This window comes from Aegilops tauschii, chromosome 2, assembly GCF_002575655.3.
Source record: "Aegilops tauschii subsp. strangulata cultivar AL8/78 chromosome 2, Aet v6.0, whole genome shotgun sequence".
Lineage (NCBI taxonomy): Eukaryota > Viridiplantae > Streptophyta > Magnoliopsida > Poales > Poaceae > Aegilops > Aegilops tauschii.
This window is the reverse complement of record NC_053036.3, coordinates 524,703,138-524,724,168: the sequence shown is the minus strand read 5'-3', so window position 1 is coordinate 524,724,168 and position 21,031 is coordinate 524,703,138. Positions and strand designations below refer to the sequence as shown.

The 21,031-nt window shown below is 44.3% G+C and overlaps 1 protein-coding gene across 1 annotated transcript; it reads right to left on the bottom strand.

Moving 5' to 3' along the window:
- Positions 1–13,522: 13,522 nt before the first annotated feature.
- On the bottom strand, positions 13,523–14,788 carry LOC141041191 (uncharacterized). Its single transcript, XM_073507311.1, has 2 exons — positions 14,541–14,788; positions 13,523–13,943 (listed from the first exon to the last, which is right to left on the bottom strand). The coding sequence occupies exons 1-2, from the start codon at positions 14,786–14,788 to the stop codon at positions 13,523–13,525; spliced, it is 669 nt and encodes a 222-aa protein (XP_073363412.1).
- Between the last annotated feature and the right edge of the window lie 6,243 nt (positions 14,789–21,031).

The window sequence follows — 21,031 nt, the reverse complement described above, 5'->3', positions numbered from 1 at the left end:
AGAAAATGCATGTAACACACGCGTGGACAAACATGACTCTGGCTAATAACAATACTTGCCTCCCCCGTTTTCACGTCCATTCCTCTCCAAGAGAACGAGCGAGCGGAATCATTTGGAAATACCAAAAGCATACAACCGTGGTAACTTGACTCTGACCAATGCGTTAACATGCTTCCCATGAGTTCATGTCCATGCCTCTCCAAATGAACTGGCGAGCGGAATCGTTTGGAACACAAAGAACCATGAACGTAACTCTGAGTAACGCCAAGCCATGCCCCTGTGGATCACACAAAAACATTAAAATCAAAAAATGCTAACATCCCACCGACTAACAGTTAAGATGGCAAGCAAAAAAACAAGCTCATGGAAGTACACAGAAAGTTTCACCAATCTTGATGTCGAAACGGACGGTCGAAGATTCGAGACGCTTCGCCATTTCCATAGGAGGGTGAGCGCTGGTGGCCTCACTTCCATGCGCCTCATCGTGGAACGTCATAGAAAACGTCTGTAACATGCGCAGGCACGAATGTGACTCTGGGTAACACCAAACCATGCCCACGTCAATGTCACCACACTAAAATAAAAAAAACGCTCACGCAGTTGAGCAAGCAAGGAAAAAAACAAGCGCATCGAAGCCCACATAAAGTTACACCAATCTTGATGTGAAACCGGACGGTCGAAGATTCGCGATGGTTGGACCATTTCCCTCTCTCCCTCCACTCCTTTCTTCCTTTTGCTTTCGCACCGAAAATCTCGAACACTTCACCAGTTTCCGTCTCTCGAACACCCTCCCCTCTCCTTCTGCCCGCATTCTCCAATCCAGCAGACCAACCAAAAATCCGAATCGCGTTCGCCTCACCCACCAGCCGCCATCCAATTCGAGATACAGACAGTCGGTGGGTGCCCGCGAAAGCATCAAAAACCTCTCCCGGCGGTGGTGGCGACTGACGGCGACGACCCCTGCTCGCGGCGGAGGTACCAACAGAGAGCAAGGAGAAAAAGCAGCCGATGGATGCGACGAATCCCTCACAAGCAATCGAAGGTAAAAAAATATTAATCCATTACATTCCATTACCACAGTTCGATCAAAGTGATTTTCCCCCTTTTTGACGGACATGAACCCTAACCGCCACACAAAACCGCGTTTCCAAAAAGTCTGTTTAGACTTTTCTAGCAAAATTGAAATAAGGTAGACACGCGTGCAACAGGATGCTACCACTATCCGCCACAGAAATCTGCTCGCAAGATATTTGCCTAAAACGTATTGTGCGTGCCAGAACTATCTAGGACACCGCTCTAGATTCAAACCATGAGAGCATCCTTAAATTCAAAACCTGCTATTTATAGGAGATTCTATATATCCGTTGATTGTATCTGTTTCAAATTATGTGCCTCTCTCATATCAACATCCGTGCTCCAATAATAGATCAAGCTGTGTGCTTATAGCATGAAACAATCTGTGCCTCTCCGGCAGTGCCGTTTTTTTGTCCTCGGGATGCATATCCTCTTTTTGCTGTGAAATTAAATTTTGCTTCTACTGCTGCTAAAGCCTGGGCATTTTTACGCAGCAAGGAATGGTAATAAGGAAAACAGGGTACCTGCAGAACAGCCTGCCGTGCAGCAAGGTACTATAAAAGGCTCACACAAACCATATAACAAAAACTATGTAGCAGCAACAGTAAGTTAACCACTTACGTCCACACAATCTTGGGAAATTACACTTCGATGAAATTTTTCACACACTATGTGTATCATTATTCACTTGAGAACATTTTATCTTACCCTCTAAACCTTACAATTATATTTACAGAATATCATTTGTAGTGTTTTTTCCCTATAAAAAAAGACTTCCCCTCACTGATATGGACTTGACAGCAGCCATACTGCTCTCACCTGACCCTAATTTCCATCACTTATTGGCCAAACCAAGAGTTAGGAGGAAGACTTGATATAACAAGGAAACGATGGATTGATCGCCTTTTTAGCTCAGGAAATGAAAGAAAAGGGCTATCTTATGAATCTATGTAGATTAAGTTTCAGATTCTTTTTGTGCAGTCGTGGAAGACATGGTTTTAAAACTATATCCCATTTATTTCGATTTTGCTACGTAATCCTTTTGTTACATAATCATCGTGCAGGTGACGGATGTGCAGGAGGAGATATTGAAACGATTTTATCTGAACTTAATAGTGCATATCCAGAAAAACCACTCATCTCTCCTGACCCGTCAGAAAAAAGAACGAAGCGGAACATGGACAACGAAGCACCCGAGCAAGTGCCAGCACCAACTTCGAGCAGGGAGCTACAAAAAGAGAGGCCATCAGAAACCAAGACTACCGTTCCTCCTAGAACAAAAAGACAAAAGATAAAGGACAAAACTCAACTCATCAGCGACAGTGCTACCTTGCAGCAGCAGCAGCCAAGACCTCTAATGGTGCTCCCGCCAGCAGTTACAGGGGTCAAGAATGAACTAACTAAAACCAAGAAGAAAAACAAAAGACAACGGTTGGAAGAAGACGAGGATGATGCCAGCAAAGAGTCAGAGCGTGATGCTGCCGACGACGACGATGGCACAAAACATGATGATGATCTCATTCGTGCAGAGGGCAATGACGCCGCAGGGGACAACGGTGGCGCCGCAGAGGACAGCAACAATGATGTAAAACACATTTTCTCTACAGATTTTTCCTACCGCTTTTCACCCATGAAAACCAAACCATCCTCTATAACAAAACACTCTTTTTCTACACAGGGAAAGCCAAGACAGAAGTGGACAAAGAGGATAAACACAAGTGGAAAAGAATTGGCAGCAAGAACGGATGATGAACATGAGGCAACAACAACTAAGGACAAATGCGAAATCAAGGCAGGAGCAGCATTTGATCAGGTCAATAGAGCATGGAACTTACTAGAAGAACGTCACCGGCAAGATGTTAGGACGGCCGGGTTTGGAAGCATAGAGGAATGCCAAATAAAGCGCTCCATCTGCAAACCACTTGCAGCACACATCTACGACAACCTGGACACAGAAAGCATGACAATAACATTCGGTGATGCTGATCAGCTGAAAGAAATCAAGATTACAAAGGAAGCTATACACAAGGTGTTTGGATACCCAAACGGCACGGAAAAGTCAGCACCAAGGCCAGAGAAGAGCCCAACTTCAATGAAAGAACTGATCACAGAACTTGGCCTCAAGAAAATGGATTTCCATCACGACGATCTGTTTAAAGAACTACAAAAATTGGTGAAAGTAGATGACGAACAATCAAACAGGAAATCAGTTAAAATATTTTTCCTTATTTTTTTCCACAATGTTGTCTGTGGAACAACCTCCCCTACCTTCAGCAAACAAGCCATTATGGTCAAGGACTTGGACTATCCAGAAATGGCAAAGATGGATTTCTGCGAGGTAATTGTCGAAAGTATTAAGGAAGGAGCCAAGATATGGCAGAAGCACAGGTTGTTGCCTCAGGAAGAAAAGAATAAAAAGCATCTCAATGGTTTAGCACAGGGACCAGTAATAATGTACCTCGACTCCCTGCTGCTGCCGACCGACACAATAGAAATGCGCAAGATTGCAAAGACAATGGAGAAGACATCATTACCGCGAGCAAACCAACTAAAAGAGAGTGACCTAAAGAAAATAGCTAGAGCAGACATCAAAAGGGACGGAAAAGCACGACCAGATGACTATGAATTTGGCAAGATAAAGGTATAGCCCTATTGAATATATATGCATTATCCCTTATAAAAACGGTTTCCAGTCTAACCAATTCCATTCTGCCGAAACAATGCAGACATGGAAAGGAACAACAGAGAGGATCTTCTATGCCAGCACAGCAACACCTTCGTATTCAATACAGATGATACCAGCACAACAACAGGAGCACCAGCAGACGACGAAGCTACTACCACCTCCAACCAAGCGCCAGGACGAAGCACATGTCAGCACGAGTGGAAGCAAGGAACCAGTCACAGGCACCAGCACAGGATCATACGAAATATTCGGAATGATAGAAGAAACGTTGAAACAAGTACTCGATGAAACAAAACAGATACCGGGAATAAAGACCAGGGCTGGACACCAATGCAGCGAACAAGAGGAGGAATAGATGAAAACATGAAGAACTCAGTGGTGCAACAAACAACGGCCTTGATTGATTCTCTCGAACAACTTAGAAAATTTCAGGACATTGTTTGTAGAGTGAGCTTACCAGAAGAGACGACGCTGAAGTTGCAGGATGGAGCAGACGCAGGAGCCACAGCTGCACTTGTACATGGCAACCACACGAAAGAAGTCGCAGGCACAGCAGAACCAGGAGCGAGGAGAAAAAGGAAGAAGGAAGAACAAGACCAACAAAACAAACATGAAAGGAAGAAAAGAATAACAAAATCAAGAACACAGACCTCGAGAATTAGCTAGAGGGAGACAAAAGAACATAACAAGGTGCAAAAAGAGCAAAGCAAGGAGCACGTATCAACCAATACAGCAAGTGCCGAAGGAAAGCAAGAACAAGGTAGAAAAGTAGCTGTAGAAGCAGAGAATCAAGATGAGAAACAAGTAAATGAGAACAAATACATCATCTATGTGACTCGAAAGCGATGCTTTCAAACTTGAACTTAAAAAATCCGTCTTCGATTTTGTCAGGGACACGGCAAGAGAACGCCACCGAAACATAAAGGCCAACAGCAGCATGTCGTCAAGAACACCGAGCAAGAGGATGAAAGCAATAGAACAAGCAACCCAACAACAGATGATGCTCCCTCAAGAGTGTCAACAGGAGCAGTACAAGAGACGAACAGGATCGGAGGCAGCAAAGACGTGAGTATGAAAAATCAGTCTCTTCTTTCTAAAAAGTCTCTTCTCTCTAAACTAGAAACGGTCTTGAGTTAACTGACAAATCTGCAACAAAATATACACTCAGCCGGACAAGTATCATATCAACGCTCCCGCAAACGAGGCACGGGCTGATCTAGCACTGACCGTTAACAGCACGGCACAAAAACAAGAAGAAAACAACAAAGAAGAGGTAAAACTTCCAAACCCACTTTGCCCAAATACCGTCAACTCATATTGTTTCATCTATCAGGTATTACAAGCACAGCAAAGAGAAGAGGATGCCCATGCAAAACAGAAAGTTGATATAGAAGAGCTCTTCAGCACAAGAGCATTTCAGATGACCGATACAGGGGAGAAAGCCTCAGACACTGCACCTGGTGACACACCCAAGGCTGGTATACAAAGCAAAGAAAAAGTGGACGCACAAACGGATATCCCAACCACCGGCGCAAAGGTAAAATTCAACAAGAACCATTTTTCCAAAATTTATAAGAAATGTACTGCCCAGCACAACCTGTCACAGTAATACAAGAATTACAAGCAATGAACCATGCTTTTCCTTTTTCATGAAACGCAGGAAACAAATGAGGACGGTCATGCCGAAGAACAGCAAGGAGTACAAACAGAACAAACCAAAAAACAAGGGCAAATGGCGACTAAAATGGTACCCAGTACGCCGACCAAAGAGCAGTCTTCACGTGACAAACACAACCGAGAACACATGCCACCAGCATCGAAGACCAACGAGGTAAAGCTACACGCACCTGCTCCTACAACGTTAAAACAAAAAATTTATGCATGCACAGATGAAGTCCAAACTTTATTTACATTTTTTGATTGAACAGAAGAAAGAAAAAATGAAGCAGAAGATGTGCCTCAAGAAGCGATAGAAAGTGTTGCTACCGCTCGACAATGTACAAAAACTCCAAAAGACAGAGAAGAAGTGACAGGAACGGCAAAAGAGAGATTGAATGTAGAGGTCAAGCTACAAAACCTCTTTCTATAGCATATAAAAAAATGCACCCACCAGAAAGAAACACAGACACATTTTAATTACTTTTTTGCGTTCCGACAGATGCAAGAAACAGAAGAGAGCACCAATATTCAAGACCAACAAACACAACTACACAAGGGAATGGAACAAGCAGAAGATGTTCTTCCAACAACGGACAGCGTAACCGCTGTAGACCAAGCCAGAAAACCTTCACTGTCCGAGCAAGAAATAACAGGAATGCCAATGTCGATGCAAAAGACTGAAAAGGTGAAGTGAGATAACCTGCTTTTAAGGAAATTAGACATTTGAGTGAACAAAGACACAAATGCAATCTCATTTACCTACCTCTATGTCTCAACAGCCACAAGACAAAAACAACGACACCACGGATGAACAAAACGAAAAAGATCCAGAGGAGCTCCAAAAACCTCCACTCAAAGAAGAAAAGCTCGAAGAGGCAGCACCGGCGGAAACGACTGAAAAGGTGAAGCTACAAAAAAAACATTCAAAGACACACTAAACATTTGAGTATTTTTCTTAGGGAACGGACACTAAACTACAATGAAAATAACGAGCATATTTAATTATTTTTTAACCACGCTTTTGCACGATAACGCAGAAACCTCAACAAGACACGCACGCAGACACAAGCAAAGAAGCAAAGGGCCACGGTGCATTGGAAGACCATGCAGCAAACATTCCAGAGAGAAAGTCAGACAACAACAAGAAAAAGGCCGCACCATCAGACAAGAAACATTGTGCTGTAAAAGATGTTGCCGCCACAAACACGACGGTGAGCCAGGACGGCACTCAAACAGAACGTGAGCCATTGATCATACAAAACCTGGCCATCGAAGAAGGCACAAAAGATGAAGGGATCGAACGCCTGTACAACAACGTCATGACAGCGAATAAGGACAAATGGTAAGTTCATGTTACCACCAACGAATTATATTCTTCCAGTGATTTTCTCCCTTAAACATTTTACATGTATACCTGTAAATATATAAATATATATATATATGTATATATATATGTTGCAGGCACGAGATTTTTATAAATACAGAGACGTCAACAGTAACGGTGAGCCTCATGGCAGAAAGCTTCAAGTCTGGAAAGACAGTGCGCAGCGAAACCATGGCAGTCATGCTACAGATGTTGAAAAAGCAATTCAGGGGCACAAAGAGAAAGATTCTATCAACATACAACACCGTAAGTAAACCTCAAGTTTCAACAATGAATATCACTCTATCGATCAATCAACCTTTCTGTACAATTGAATTTACAAATCTCTTTTACGCACATGCGACAAAAAAGCAGGCATCAATACGCATGGCCAACCACGAAGATCCATTGGAGTTCAAAAATAAAGATGAAGCACATGTCAGAGACAATACAATGCCTAAAAGGCTTAAAAGATTCCTTGATCTGGAAGAAAGAGAGCAACTACAAGATTTCGACATAGTAAGCACATCTCATGTTACAGATAAGAAATACAATCTCGGCACTACAATTCCGTCTAACGATCAACAAATCATGACTAAATCCAAGAAGGATCCCTTATTTATTTATTTTGCATTTTGCAGTTCTTTCTACCAGTTTGCATAGGCGGGCCTGTTCGAGAAGGAGTTATGGGCCACTACTTCGTTGTTACAATAAACATGAAAAAAGAGCGCTTTGAACTCCTTGACTCTTTACCAGATGAATATCAAGGCACAATGGATTACTTCAACACAGTAACAAGCAGAGTAAAGAGGATATGGAAGCAAGTAAGCAAATTGCTCCAGCTGTCTCCAAGTAGTATTGACCATTTCGAAAAGGTCAAAATGCAGGTGCCACTTCAGGGAGCAACGTAAGAACTCAAACCTTTCTCCTTTTCCTTACTCACTGTAACAATTAAATTATTAATGCAATCCATAAAAAACATAGGACGTTAGGACAACTTCACCCAACCATCTTTGGACAACGACAATAACCAATCATCCTTCTACCTGCAGACTCAACTGTGCGTTCTATATGTTCATGAACACAAAGCACTACACCGACGGTGGAGAAACAGTGTACCTAACAGAAGAACAAGTCCCGGAGTTGAGGAAGAAAATTCTCTATCAAATAATCAGCCAATACAGAGATACGGCCGCACTGTCATTAATCAACTACACCAATGGTTTCTCTTTCTGAAGACAACAAAGTAAAATTCTACTTATATAATTTTCAGAGACACACCAATATATTTTTATTTTTTATTTTAACAGATATGCTGAACTCTGAGGTCGATATGGAAGACAGTGAAATGCAACGAATACATTGTGACATAATTCAAGAAGAGATTCCTCCAACTCCCGAGCACATTGGGACGAGCGCTCAAGAGATACAAGATATTGACATTAATGACACAAGCAGCGATGAGGAGAAAGAAGATTATCATGTGAGCAGCAAGGATACCACCAAAGCGTCTGAAGAAGCACTCACGGAAGAACAAGCCCAGACAGATGCTGGTTTACAGAGGGAACAACACGCGCAGCCAGACACTGATTTACAAAAAGAAGACGGACGGAAAGATCCACCGATAGAACCAGACAGACCACCCCCAAATAAAAAGACAGAAGACATACCAGGCTCTACTTTAGAAGGTGATAACATGACAAAGAGCGTACCAACTAGCCAACAAGAGCTTTCCAAACAGAACAAGAACCCTGTTGACGAAGATCACAAACCAGGAACATCACCTGAGCTGAAACATGCACAAGAAGAAAAGAAGCAGAAAGAGAAGGATTTAACAGAAAAGATACTTGAACAGAGGAAACGTGATGCTGCAATATCAGTAGAACCGAGCATCAAAAACAATAGCACACAAAAGGAATCACCAACACCTAGGCAGCCTAACGAGCAGGCGCAGTTAGGTCACGACAAGAAAAAGGCAAGGCATCTTGCAAGAGTATAGACAAGATCCCCAAAACCCTCAACGATTCAATCATCAGAGATCAGCTCAGCAAACATAATCTCAATTAAGAGGCCATTCAAACGACCAAGAATGAACCTGGGAAAGTCAAGGTTGCATCACTTGTTCCAGGAGATTTCATTTACAGAGAAAAGGCCATACAACTCTATAGATATCTGATGAGCCGACAAGGATAGAGAGAATGCGCAGGGTAAGCAGATTCTCCTAGTTCCATGGAAACAATTACAGAGAGCTACAGATTCTCTAACATCCAACTAACAATTCACTCACCTACTTCCAAACCCTCCTTGCAGACAAGTGCTATATAAATATAAAAGCTCAAACCGAGAAGATTGCATTTCAGCAAAATCCTTCATGGAACAAGCAGGAAAAGAAGAAACACAGATGGAGGGCTCCATGCTAAACGCGTTACTGGAGGAATGGAAAGAACAAGAACAATTCAACCCAGACAACACAACTGTACTCCCTGCAGGTTTCGCAAATGTATGCATACCTCACCCACAAAAACACCACCGCCATTACTACGATAGAATATTTAACTAAAACCACACACTCTCTTTCTTGAAGCTGGTGCTCGGTCTCAATTATGATAACAGAGAGCTATCAGAATTAAACGAGGACGAAGTACTAAAAGGATTTGAACTCCTCGTGGGAGGTAAAGACATCCTCCATTCGAAGATGGTAAGTTCAGTATTATTACTTAGCACATGACCTATCTCTTTGAGCTTCAACGATAAAATGAAATTCAATTTTTACATCAACAATGATCTCCTCTCCCAATGTAGATCATGATACGTCATCACACAAACAACCACTACACGCTCTATGTACTGAACAAGTACAGAGATAGCATCGACATCCTTGACTCACTGAACTACGTAAACTACACTGATTTGTCTTGGAGTCAACACCACGTGCATCGAGAAGAATTGGTATGTACTTTTTGTACATTGATTTCCTCTTTTCCTCATGATAGTATGATACTCTTACTTTCCTCAATGCCGCACCCAAACAACAAAACCATAATGCAATAACAGATGAGAAGGATGTCCGTGTTGATGAACAAGCACCACGGACTAAAACACAAGAACGAACCAGACTGGGAAAGGATAGCAGAAAGACCTCACAGGGTCTGCACACCAAAGCAAGAAGGAACACAATGCAGTCACTTCACGGCCCAATTTGCGAAATACTATAATGGGAAAGAACTGGTCAAGGACAGAGAGGATTTTCATGTAAGTTACCACTACATACACATCAAATAACTTGATTTCTTTATTATCGTAATTAGTTTATTAACAATTGTGAACAACACGTAACTATAAACCATACATTTTGACATGCCTGCAGCCCCGCAAGGTCGATGCCGAATGGAAACCGGAGTACGTATACACACTCATATTCGGTAAAACCAACCAAATAAAGGACCATCAACTTCCTGGAAAACTCAAAGATTACAAACCAGAGACTACAAACCTTTTTTCACCCATGAAAGGTAATATAACTATTTTCATTTTTACCATCAGTCAACATTACTAGAGCTTCAAATATTTCTTTTAGAAACAACAGCCATAATTTTTTATCTGCTTTGACAGAGCGAGACGAAAAAAACCAGCATCAATTAGAGAGCAGCAAGAAATACCCGCAACACCGGCATTCGTTTCTACACGTGGATAAGGCAAACGAGCTCTACAACATAGTCATGAGTGACACATGGCAGGATGAATTCAAAAGGTAACTTGGTTCCTTTTACACCTCAAATTAGTTAAAGTTAGGCAGCAATCACACAAATCAGAAAGGAAACTGGAAAGAACCTTAAATTCCTATTTATCAGCTTACTTAGTTAATGACTTTCTCAACAAAAAATTCTTCTACTGCCCTGTATGTAAGCAGAAAAGTAGTATTCTCGAGAGATCAACCACAGAGCAAAAGCACAACTCTTACTGGATCAAAGCTAAAGGAAATATTTGGGCCTGCAAACAAGAAAAAACGTCAAGGAATGGAAAAGAAGGTGCTCGATGAGTTAGCAGAAGCATGGGAAAGCAGCAACCAAACTATACACAAAAGACATAGACTATTATTAGGCCCAAGCTTTGCAGAGATAAATTTTGAAAAAAAAATCACAGTGATCATATAAACTCATCTTTTTCGAACTATTGTTTAATCTCTTGGTAACGATCTATTTTTTCTAACTCGTTTTTATCATTTTTTATTTGTTGCCTGCAGCACATTCTGGGTTTAAAGGATAAAAGAAAATCTATGAAGGACTTCAGAGATGATTTCACACGAGAAAAGGATGTCCTGGTTCCTTTGTTCCTTAAGAAATGTCAATAAGAGAAGCTCAAAACAACAAAAAATGGTAATAGCGTTTTCCATACAACAAAATAAAAATAAGCATTTCAAACAGAATACTATATTCTAAACTCTCCTCTAACAATAAAACTTTTGTGCCACAGGTATTCATGCCATTCGAAAAGGAAGACCGATACACACTATTGGTGCTCGACAGATATAGAAGGAAGCTTCAAATCATCGAACCTGAAGAAACCTCTCTTGAAGAATTGAAGAAGCAAGAATACCTGAAAAATCAACGTGATCGACATGTGCATGATGGCAAACTAATTAAGCAGATTGCTAACATGGAAAACAACGAAGCCATCAAAGAAAAGCAGCATAACAAATACCACAACCATAAAGACAAACTGGTAAGAATTGTAAATAACGCCATCTTTCAGTTTTACAAATTACACTACATGTCTCTCTAAAACAAAAACAAAATGCAATTCCCAGGTTCCCAGGTTTAAAGAAGTATAGGAAATATTACTGGGTGAAAAATTCGAAAAGGAAAAGACTAGATGGGATGTTGAATTTTTACAGGGCGTTCCAAAGGTGAACAAAGGTGAAACCCCGTTTGCTATTCTAAGGTTCGCGCATCTCTTTGATGGCAACCACTTCGGTGAAGAGATAGATAATTTTGACATAAGTTTTCGCTTAAAACTCGCAATAAATCTGCTAGATATCATACAACTGCATGACCTAATACTGATGTGGTTTTTCTCCTTTTTTTCACTGAACTTTTTATAGGATGGCACGGAACAAGGGAAAGCACAACAACTGTGCAAGCTACTATTTAGCGATCAGAATACAATCGAATCAAGCGAAATGGGCGATGAGATTAGAAAGATCTACGACGACATCACGGAATCAAAAGTTGTTGATAAGCGAACGAGCCTAGCTCCATCGAAACATCAGAAGACGGTTTAACCGCACATCATACTGTAATAATGAAGCAATAGACTATTTTTATTGATATAGTTCCTTGATTCTTCAGTAACCAAGCATTCAAACACAAGCCGGTGCCCCTAGACACTTCACAACTATCAATCCAGGCGGTTGATGACCATGCCCCATAAAGCCCCAAGTCCGTCCCCAGACATACGTGCGTCACGTCGACACGCCGTGACTCTACATACTACTCACGCGTGACCGCCGGTGACTTTGATGTCTCACAAACATTCCCCCTTTCTGAAACCGTGTGCTGCCGAATGCCACCAACCTACAGCATGAGTCTGGCGTGAGTACAAACATGACTCTCTAAATGAGTATTCAAACAAATGCATGTGGTGCCACCCACTCGCGCCGTTAGAGACCTCACACCTGTGCATCCATAATGGTGCCTTCCTACCTCAGTATTAGCAAGCAAGCCTCTCCGACCACACCACCATGCATCCACAGGGTTAAGGGCCAGTGATGCCTCTCAAAGCCCCACACCACTCCATGCCCGTGATGCCAGACACGCGTGACTCTCTAGAGGCTTCACAACCGTGACTCCCTAACTGCGTATTCGGAAGCATGCCTCTGGTATCAAACTTTTGAACATCCACAGGATTGGTAGCTGTTCGCAACAACAAAACCCCCACTTCCGTGCCTCTTGGGTCTTCACCTCCGTGCCTTCCGTAACTGCATCCACATGCCTAACGTGTCATGCCCCGCGACTCTTACATGGTCACGGTACCAAGCCCATGTCTCTTCACAAACGTCACAACAGTGCATCTCTAACCGAGCATTCCAACACATGCCTCTGAGACCACACTATTGTGCACCCACAACGTTGATACCCGTGCATCGAGAAGTCGCAATCCCGTGCCTTGCGTACCTGGATCCAGGTGCCTCTCTCACATGACACTTGCCATGACTCTTACATGCCCCATGATGTCGCACAACCTTGACTCTGCACACTTCCAAACCGTGACCCTGTAACTATGTATTCGGAGCTCAACTCTGCTACTCCGTCCACGTGCCTCCGGCCCCTGTAGTAACACACGCCGGTGACTCTAGAGACTGCAAACCTGTGCCTCTCTAACTGCGTATTCCGACCCATACCACTCCTGCCACTCCTCAAGAAACCGCGCTTGTGTGCACAACTAAACTGTACTGAGCGCAAAAAGACTGCTTTGCATTTTGTTGTTTTTAGAGTAAAAAGCAACATTACTACTTCAAAATCACATGATTGCTGAATAAACATAGTACTTAGCAAGCTAAATAACTTGCTCAATCACATAAACAAACTACAACTTGACATAAGGAAACTTGTTTAACCTGATACAGATGACATTAGAAACTGCTTCGTTCTAACAGAAGTAAACTACGAACCTGATACAATAGAAACGACAAGCATAAACACAAGCAACTCCACGACCAGTTTTCTATGTTTTCGTCATCACTAGTATCCATAGTAAGGATCGTCATAATTCTTCTCTGCCTCTTTTGCACTCTCCAGACCTTCTCTGATGTTTTCAATTCTCTTCCACGACTCGTAGGTGGCGTACACATCTATCGCTGCATACTCAATGAGGTAATTGGGCAGTGGGCTGATCCCCCACGGTTTATGGTCTTCAACCCTATCAATCTTATCCTTCATCTGTTTGTAGAATGGGTGGATCACGCTCCCTGCAACATCAGCCAGAGAGTGGTACCTCTTTCTTCCCTTGAAAGGAACTCTCCATTTGCGCTGGATGTCGATGAACTTGTCGGGGTTGATCTCCAAACCAGAACTTCGCAACATCTCTTTGTCACCTTCAATACTGAAGCCGGCAAAGGTGTAGAACCTGTCCTCCTTCAGGAACGGGCGCAGACTCTTGGGCCTGCAGGGGGATGACACATTTAAGGTGGATCCATCAAGTATCGATCAAGTACATGCTTATATAGTACGTATAATTCATGGACGAAAAAATTTCAGAAACTGCTATGCAAAGTTCAGAAATAAAATACAAGCACAACATGTTATTTTTATTTTTGGTATTTACACTTGAATCAATTACCTATCTACTTCTTAGCGACGTTAACACATCAATTCAAGAAACTGAACTACACTAGAACATGAAATATAGAAAATACACTAGAACAGAAAGTACGCTAGAACATCAAGTTCAGAAAATAATCTCGTACATCAAATCCATAAAATAATCTAGTGCATCAAATACATAAACTGATCTGGTGAGTCAAGTTCAAAATCTATTATGTTGCATCTACTTCAGAAACTTCACTCATACATCAAGTCAATAAACCAATTTAATCAAATTTCAGGGTGAAAAGCTAATTAAACAGAAGCATGGAGAGGTTGAAACGGTAGGATGGTTCACCATTTTGTTTCCGCGGTGATGTGATATACCAAACAGAGTTCCTCCACGCATAACTGTAGAACCGCTTCCCTCTGCGGAGGTTCGTCCTCCCTGGTATACTCAACATCAACGCCGATGTACTGAGGGTACAAGCCGCAGACCCTCTTCAGGATCCTGCTGATCATCTTGTCGGCTTCCTCAGGATTGCTGGTGCATACGACATCCAACTTTTCCTTGCCGTGGATGTCAACCTCCCTGAGGTGCACTTTGTAGTCGTGCTTCTGACTGGGGACCTGAACGTCGTCGACCTCCGTGCTCTGGTCGGACGTCTCACCACGGGGACGCTTGGCAGATGGTTCCTCCGCCATTACGCTCCTCCAGCGATGGCCACCTTGACAGAGAGATTGTGAGGAGATGCTAGTTGAGATGGAACGGCAACAGTGTTTTCGGAATTGAGCGGCTATGGAAGCGCAGTTACCCTTTTGTGCCAAGGTCTGGGTCGTGGAGGAGGCGGTTGGAGGCGGCCTCGTCGTGGTAGTGAGGGCGGAAGACATGCGCTCATCATTGCTGTGTGTCGAGGCAACCACCGAGTGGCAGTGCTCGCGGTTGCCGGGAAAAAGCAACCGTCAAATCGTCCGATTAAGCACGTAACAAATGTTATTGCTCGCACCTTTCCCGACGCACACCGCTACTACCACACGACCAATGCTGCACAGACTTCACACATGTGGACCCACAACCGATACTCTCTGAGTACTATTCACACAAATGTCTCTACTACCAAACTTCCCGACGCATCACTCTCACGTGCCCGTGGCGACACACGCTCGTAACTCTAAAGACTTCACAACCGTGACTCTCTGAGTAAGTCTTCAGATGCATGCCCCTGCCACCACACATTTGTGCATCCACAGAGTTGATACCAGTGCCTCTAAAATTCCAACGTCGGTGCCTGTAGAGCCTGGTGTTCTGTGCCTCACACGTCTATTAAGATGCTATAGCCAAAAAAAGCCAGGCGACACGAATCTTGATACTAAAATCAGACCGTCGAAGATTACAGACGGTTCCATCATTTCCATTTGTCCCACCTCCACTACTCTGTTCCTTCCTCTCTTCCACAGCAAAATCTCGAAACATTCCACACTCACACAAGGTCTCCTCCTAGGTTCAGTACACGGGCCCAAATTCCAAGTAGAGTTCCCCTCGCAAAACAACCGCCACCACGCTTCGCCAACCACCCTCCCACTTCGAGATACACACCGTCAAACGGTGCACCCAACAACACAAAGTACCCACCCGACGGCGACGAAGCAAGGACTTCAACACCGCCGCCGGAGATCACAACAAAAAAACGAACAGACAGAATAGACCGATGGAAGCGAGAAGCCGAACACAAGCAATAGAATGTAAATAACAATCTATCCCATTGCATTCCATTTCCAGGGACAACAACCCTAGCCACCACAAAAAGCCGAGTTTTGCACTATCCCAAATCAACTTGTCTAAAAAATTGAAGTATCGTACACACAACATTTAATAGAAATGCTACTGCTCCCCGCTACGGAATTTTCACCACACGATATGTGCTTAAAAGTACTACACCTGCCACATCACTAACTATAATACCTCAAACGATTGAAATACTGCGAGCATACTGAGAGCTCAAACTTGGTAATTACACCAGATTTTCTCTGCCCGTTGTCCCTTGATTGTAACTATTTTCAAGTTAAGTGCCTCGTGTCCGTCACAGCAGTGTTTTTACTTCAGTGCCTCCTGTACCAGAATCCGTGCCTCCTGTAAATTCAAAGCCCTGCCTCAATGTGCGTACATCAACGTGCCTCGCATGGCACTTGTCGTGACTCCTACGGGGCCCGTCGTGCCACACCCACGTCACTTCACAACAGTGGTTCTCTAACCGATTAGTCGGACCCATGCCTCTGCCGACACACTTTTGTGCATCCATAGAGTGCACACCCGTGACTTGAGAAAACACACGTACGTGCCTGTTGTGGATTCACCTTTTCTTCCTTCCGTGACTGAACCAACGTGCCTCACGTGCCTAACGAAACATGCGTCGTGACTCTTACATGGTCCCATTGCCACGCCCGCGTCACTCCCGAGACTTCACAGCCATGCCTCTTTAACCGAGCATTCTAACACATGCCTCTCCCAACGCACTCTTGTACTACATCCACAGGGTTGATACCCGTGCCTCGAGAAGCAGCATGTTTGTGCCTGTGCTGGCTTCATTTCCGTGCCTCCTATGCTTACATCCACATGCCTGTAGAACCTGCACTTCCGTGCCTCGTGTGCCTGCATCCACATGCCTGAAGAGAGGCTCCACTTCAGCACTACCACGTGACTTCGCAAACGTGCTACCTTCATTTCCGTGCCTAAACGTACATGCACCCACGTGCCTCATGTGTCACTCGCCCAGACTCTTACGTGCCCCGTAATGTCACACCCACGTGACTTCACGAACGTGGTTCTGTAACCGAGTAGTCGGACCCATGCCTCTGCCGCCACACGTTTGTGCATCCAGAGAGTGCACACCCGTGACTTGAGAAAACACACGTGCGTGCCTGTTGTGGATTCACCTTTTCTGCCTTACATGCCTGAACCAACGTGCCTTTGTCACTCCCGAGACTTCACAACCATGCCTCTTTAATCGAGCATTCTAACACATGCCTCTCCCAACGCACTCTTGTACTACATCCACAGGGTTGATATCTGTGCCTCGAGAAGCAGCATGTCCATGCCTGTGTTGGCTTCATTTCCGTGCCTCCGCTGCTTACATCCACGCGCCTCACACGACACTGGCCTCCTGTGCCTACGTCAACGTGCATGTAGAACCTGCACTTCCGTGCCTCGTGTGCCTGCATCCACATGCCTGTAGAAAGGCTCCACTTCAGCACTACCACGTGACTTCGCAAACATGATGCCTTCATTTCTGTGCCTACACGTACATGCACCCACGTGCCTCACGTGTCACTCGCCCAGACTCTTACGTGCCCCGTAATGCCACACCCACGTGACTTCGCGCGAACGTGGTTCTGTAACCGAGTAGTCGGACCCATGCCTTTGCCGCCATACGTTTGTGCATCCAGAGAGTGCACACCCGTGACTTGAGAAAACACACGTACGTGCCTGTTTTGGATTCACCTTTTCTACCTTCCATGCCTGAACCAACATGCCTTTGTCGCTCCCGAGACTTCACAACCATGCCTCTTTAACCGAGCATTCTAACACATGCCTCTCCCAACGCACTCTTGTACTACATCCACAGGGTTGATATCCGTGCCTCGAGAAGCAGCAAGTCCGTGCCTGCGTTGGCTTCATTTCCGTGCATCCGCTGCTTACATCGACGTGCCTCACACGACACTGGCCTCCTGTGCCTGCGTCAATGTGCCTGTAGAACCTGCACTTCCGTGCCTCGTGTGCCTGCATCCACATGCCTGTAGAAAGGCTCCACTTCAGCACTACCACGTGACTTTGCAAACATGATGCCTTCATTTCTGTGCCTACACGTACATGCATCCACGTGCCTCACGTGTCACTCGCCCAGACTCTTACGTGCCCCGTAATGCCACACCCACGTGACTTCGCGCGAACGTGATTCTGTAACCGAGTAGTCGGACCCATGCCTCTGCCGCCATACGTTTGTGCATCCAGAGAGTGCACACCCATGACTTGAGAAAACACACATACGTGCCTATTTTGGATTCACCTTTTCTGCCTTCCATACCTGAACCAACGTGCCTTTGTCGCTCCCGAGACTTCACAACCATGCCTCTTTAACCGAGCATTCTAACACATGCCTCTCCCAACGCACTCTTGTACTACATCCACAGGGTTGATATCCGTGCCTCGAGAAGCAGCAAGTCCGTGCCCGCGTTGGCTTCATTTCCGTGCATCCGCTGCTTACATCCACGCGCCTCACACGACACTAGCCTCCTGTGCCTGCGTCAACGTGCCTGTAGAACCTGCACTTCCGTGCCTCGTGTGCCTGCATCCACATGCCTGTAGAAAGGCTCCACTTCAGCACTACCACGTGACTTCGCAAACATGATGCCTTCATTTCTGTGCCTACACGTACATGCACCCACGTGCCTCACGTGTCACTCGCCCAGACTCTTACGTGCCCCGTAATGCCACACCCACGTGACTTCACCAACGTGGTTCTGTAACCGAGTAGTCGGACCCATGCCTCTGCCGCCACACGTACGTGCCTTGAGAAAACACACGTACGTGCCTGTTTTGGATTCACCTTTTCTGCCTTCCGTGCCTGAACCAACGTGCCTCATGCGCCTAACGAAACATGCGCCGTGACTCTTACATGGTCCCACTGCCACGCCCGCGTCGCTCCTGAAACTTCACAACCATGCCTCTTTAACCGAGCATTGTAACACATGCCTCTGCCACCGCACTCTTGTACTACATCCACAGGGTTGATACCCGTGCCTCGAGAAGCAGCATGTCCGTGCCTGTGTTAGCTGCATTTCCGTGCCTCCGGTTCTTACATCCACGTGCCTCACGCGACACTGGCCTGTCACGTGGTTCTATAACTGCCTGTAGAACCCACACTTCCCTGCCTCCTGTGCTTCCCTCTGGAAGTGCCTGTAGAACCTGCACTTCCGTGCCTCCTGTGCCTACATCCACGTGCCTGTAGAACCTGCACTTATGTGCCTCGTGTGCCTGCATCCACATGCCTGTAGAGAGGCTCCACTTCAGCACTAACAGTCTCAACACTAAAAAAAATATTGTAGCACACAAAAAAACCCAAGCCAAGCATAACGAATCTTGATGCCCAAACGGACGGTTGAAGATTAAAGACGGTTCGATGGTTTCCATCTCTCCCTCCCTCTTCTACTAGCTTGCTTCCCCTTTCGCAAAGTAAATCTCGAAACCTTCATCACTCCCGCACGCTCTCCTCCTTCCTTCTGCACACAAACTCGAAATCGAGTTCGCGTCACCGGACAACCGCAACCGCGTTCGCCAACCACACTCAAATCCGACATACAAACAGCCACACTCTGCCCGCGACAACACCAATAACCCCGCCGGCTGAAGCGACCGACGGCAAGGACTTCAACAGCGGCGGCGGAAATCGCAACAAAAAAGGAGCAACGACACAATAAGCCGATGGAAGGGAAGAACACCGCGCAAGTAATTGAAGGTAATTATCATTCTATCCCACTCCATTCCACTGGCTAGATCGTATTGATTTTTCCACTTCCAGGAACAGCAACCCTAGCCACCGCTACCAAGGAGTTTTCTAATAACCTAAATCAATTTGCCTAACAAATTGAACTAGCACAGAGATGAGATTTAATAGAAATGCTACTGCTCTCCGCCCTGGGATTTTCGCCATACGATTTGTGCTCAAAGGTAAAAAAACCTGAAACATCAGTAACTAGAATACGTCGATAGATCCAAACCCCGCAAGCATCCCGAGATGCCAAAACTGATAACCGTACGAGATTTTCTACATCCCCTGTCCCGTCAATGTAACCGTTTTTCAAATTAAGTGCCTCTGGTGTGAAATACCGTGAACAAAGAATAGGTGTACCCTGTGCTTCTAGGGCAAAACAACCCGTGCCTCTCTATCCATGCAAATTTGTTTTCACACCACGCAGGTTTTTTTCCTGTGACACTCGACTCTGCTTCTAACACCTGCCCATTTTTTATGCAGCAATGACAAATCCTCATGAAGAAGCTAAAACGCCGCAAAATACTGACGAAGACCCTGCTGAAGAGCATGCAATCCAGCAAGCTCCTGTCAAAGGTTTGAGCAAAAAGTCTCCACTGTCCATCTACAAAAAAATATTTTGAGATATTAATAACTTAACTGCTATCCTTGACAACAATAACTTAACTATGTCTACAAATAAAACTACCTGCCACTTTTTATATATTTCTTTATAGAAAACATTAAAAATGTTCCCACACTATCTTATTTTTAATTCAAAAACAGTTTAACTTACCCAATAAATCTTGAACTATCATTGATGATATTCCTCCAATTATGAAATATCACCTGCAGAGTGCATTTTTGTCTCAGAAAATGCTTCACCCTAACTTCACTACCCCAGCTGCACTCATAACCATAATTAATATTTTCTTCCATCCCCTGATTAGCTCAATCGGTAACAATAGTAATAACCTATCTTAACCCAAGAAAATAAAACTAAAAATCCCCTTTGGGAGTTTCACATTCCTTATGCATAATCATGGAAGATATATATTTTAAATGTGTATCAACTATTTTCGGACAAAAAGAACATCCTTTTTTGTTACCTGGTCATTATACAGGACACGAAGACGGTGATATTCAAAGCGCAGAAACAGGCAGCATGTCTCCTCATTCATCAGAAAAGGACACAGAACAAAACATGAGGAACAAACCACCTGCGGAAGAAATGATAACTTACACCAGGCTCAACAGGAATAAACATCTAGCAACAAGCAAAAAAAAGAGGAAATCAGATACAAGCACTGTTTTTACTCCTGGAGCAAAAAGGCAAAAGCAAAAGGACAATGTTGAAAACATCATCGACACTAGTACATTGCAGCATCACCCATTACCTCTAATGGTACTCCCGCCAACAGCA

Bases quoted from the DNA above. Each gene is read 5' to 3' on its own strand.
- LOC141041191 (XM_073507311.1), bottom strand. From the start codon at position 14,788: ATGGCGGAGGAACCATCTGCCAAGCGTCCCCGTGGTGAGACGTCCGAC. The intron at 13,944-14,540 runs GTATACCAGGGA...ATCCCCCTGCAG, and splicing joins TACATCGGCGTTGATGTTGA to GCCCAAGAGTCTGCGCCCGT.